Source organism: Formica exsecta, unplaced genomic scaffold (assembly GCF_003651465.1).
Source record: "Formica exsecta isolate Colony F162 unplaced genomic scaffold, ASM365146v1 scaffold2664, whole genome shotgun sequence".
NCBI classification, from domain to species: Eukaryota; Metazoa; Arthropoda; class Insecta; order Hymenoptera; family Formicidae; genus Formica; species Formica exsecta.
The window spans coordinates 1-1,883 of NW_021849929.1; the positions used below are offsets into that span (position 1 = coordinate 1).

Below are 1,883 nucleotides of genomic sequence, written 5' to 3' on the forward strand. Positions count from 1 at the left end.
TTATATTAATTATAATTATTTATAACTTAAATTATTAAATTATTTTAAAAACTGCTTGTGTAACAAGAAATCGATTGAATTTAGTATTATGTTTCCACAGGTTAGATCTAACGCAGTAAAAGAACCATTAAAAAGGAGGACAAAAAATGTTAAATTTGCCGTTGGAATGATCGTAACGCATACATGGAAAGGTTATTTCTCTAATAATCATGACGGCGTAATTATTGGATGGAATCATAAATGTGATAGAATGTTTCGGGACAAATTGGACAAGACTATTATGTTACCATATCTACATAAATGCTGTGATTTTTATCACATTTGCGAATGTCAACAATTTTCAGCCAGTGTCCATCAACTGCACTACATCATTCTTGCCGAGAATCATAGAGTATGTTATGTGCAACAAGGTACGATTATTAGTAGCATTCTGATAAATGACATATATGTTTTATGATCTTTTATCTGTACAATGTAAAATATATTTATTTTTAGATCAACTATCGATATGCTCATCAAAAAAAATCGATAACATAGAAATTGGAAGATATTTCTCCAGCTTCGAAGGCACTTATTACGTACCGAATGAAAGCTTAAGAAAACATTATCCAAACGATACCGCTGCAATAGCCAAAATACTTGCCAAACAATAGTTTTTATTATCTTAAAATGTACAATTTGGGTAAATATGCATAAAAGGTTACACCTTACCGATTTTATCGCCGCTTAAATATGTTGTAGGGGAGGTTCTTCTGAGTAATTCGCCGCAAGAAAAAAGTGGGGGGAAGCATTCGTTTAGACGATATGACAAATTAAAGTTTGACATTAAAGTTTGTGTATGCTGTAATAATCTGTTATTTTTTTATTAAAAAAGGCTTACGACTTTCACGCGTGGGTGGAGGAGGGGCGAGGCCCCTCCGCCTGTTCCTCCACCCCGAAAAAATTCCACCCCGAAGCTACAATTTGGATTATATAACGTAATCCAAACCAAATTTTAGTTTTAAGTCATGCGTTGTAAAGTATATGCGTGGACACAGTGAGTTCCGCCCCCTCCTACGGGGGAACTCCACTTCCGGAAGATAAAACCTAACCCAAACCTATTTCTGATTTAAAACTAAAATTTAAAGGACTAAGAAAGTATTTTAAATATATTTATTCACCGAAATAGCTGAATCCGACTATTGACAAAATATCTATGACCTTGTACCTATCTCGTAAATATAAACAAAAACATTTCCTACGTCCTCTGCAAGAAATACAATGTACACAAATATCGCTGTTCCTAATTTTATTTTATAATACTTTAAAGAAAACATTAAAATTGTGAAATTTTAATTTATTATATCTTCTAAACAAATGCTTTCCCCCACTTTTTTCTTGCGGGGAATTACTCAGAAAAACCCCCCCTACAATATATTTATTTTTGCGATAAAAATTATTTGCCCAAATATAAATGACATTGTTTGCTTTTATATACAAATAGAACATGCTCGTTATTCTTATTATTTCTATGTTACAATAAAAGAGAATAATTTTGCTTGCACATTCAGTTAATTAAGTTAGTCAAAAAGATTTATAATGTAAATATCTGTGTATCACTTTTTAATATGCAAGGTCGATTCTGAGCGTGCAATGCGTACCCGCGTGCGGATGTAAAACTTTAAGGGCGTAAAAATATTGCATACAAAGTACAAAAATATAAATGATTACAAATTAATGATAGAAAACAAAAATTTTTGGTATATACATTACGTGTTGACTCTAAACCGACAATTTTTATATCGTCTTGTTTTTCTACATATCAACATGGGGACATAAAAACTGTTCTTACATGCAAACTAGTTATATAATATAAATATATGTAGAATATATAGTTTTAATAA

At 31.2% G+C, this 1,883-nt stretch overlaps 1 protein-coding gene across 1 annotated transcript; it reads left to right on the top strand.

Annotated features, from left to right (window-relative positions):
• Window positions 1-100: 100 nt before the first annotated feature.
• Window positions 101-653, top strand: LOC115237037 (F-box only protein 21-like; the record flags this gene model as incomplete). The annotated part of the gene is made up of 2 exons (XM_029809804.1): window positions 101-410; window positions 496-653. Coding segments are annotated over 2 exons (468 nt in total), but the record flags the coding sequence as incomplete, so codon positions are not given.
• Between the last annotated feature and the right edge of the window lie 1,230 nt (window positions 654-1,883).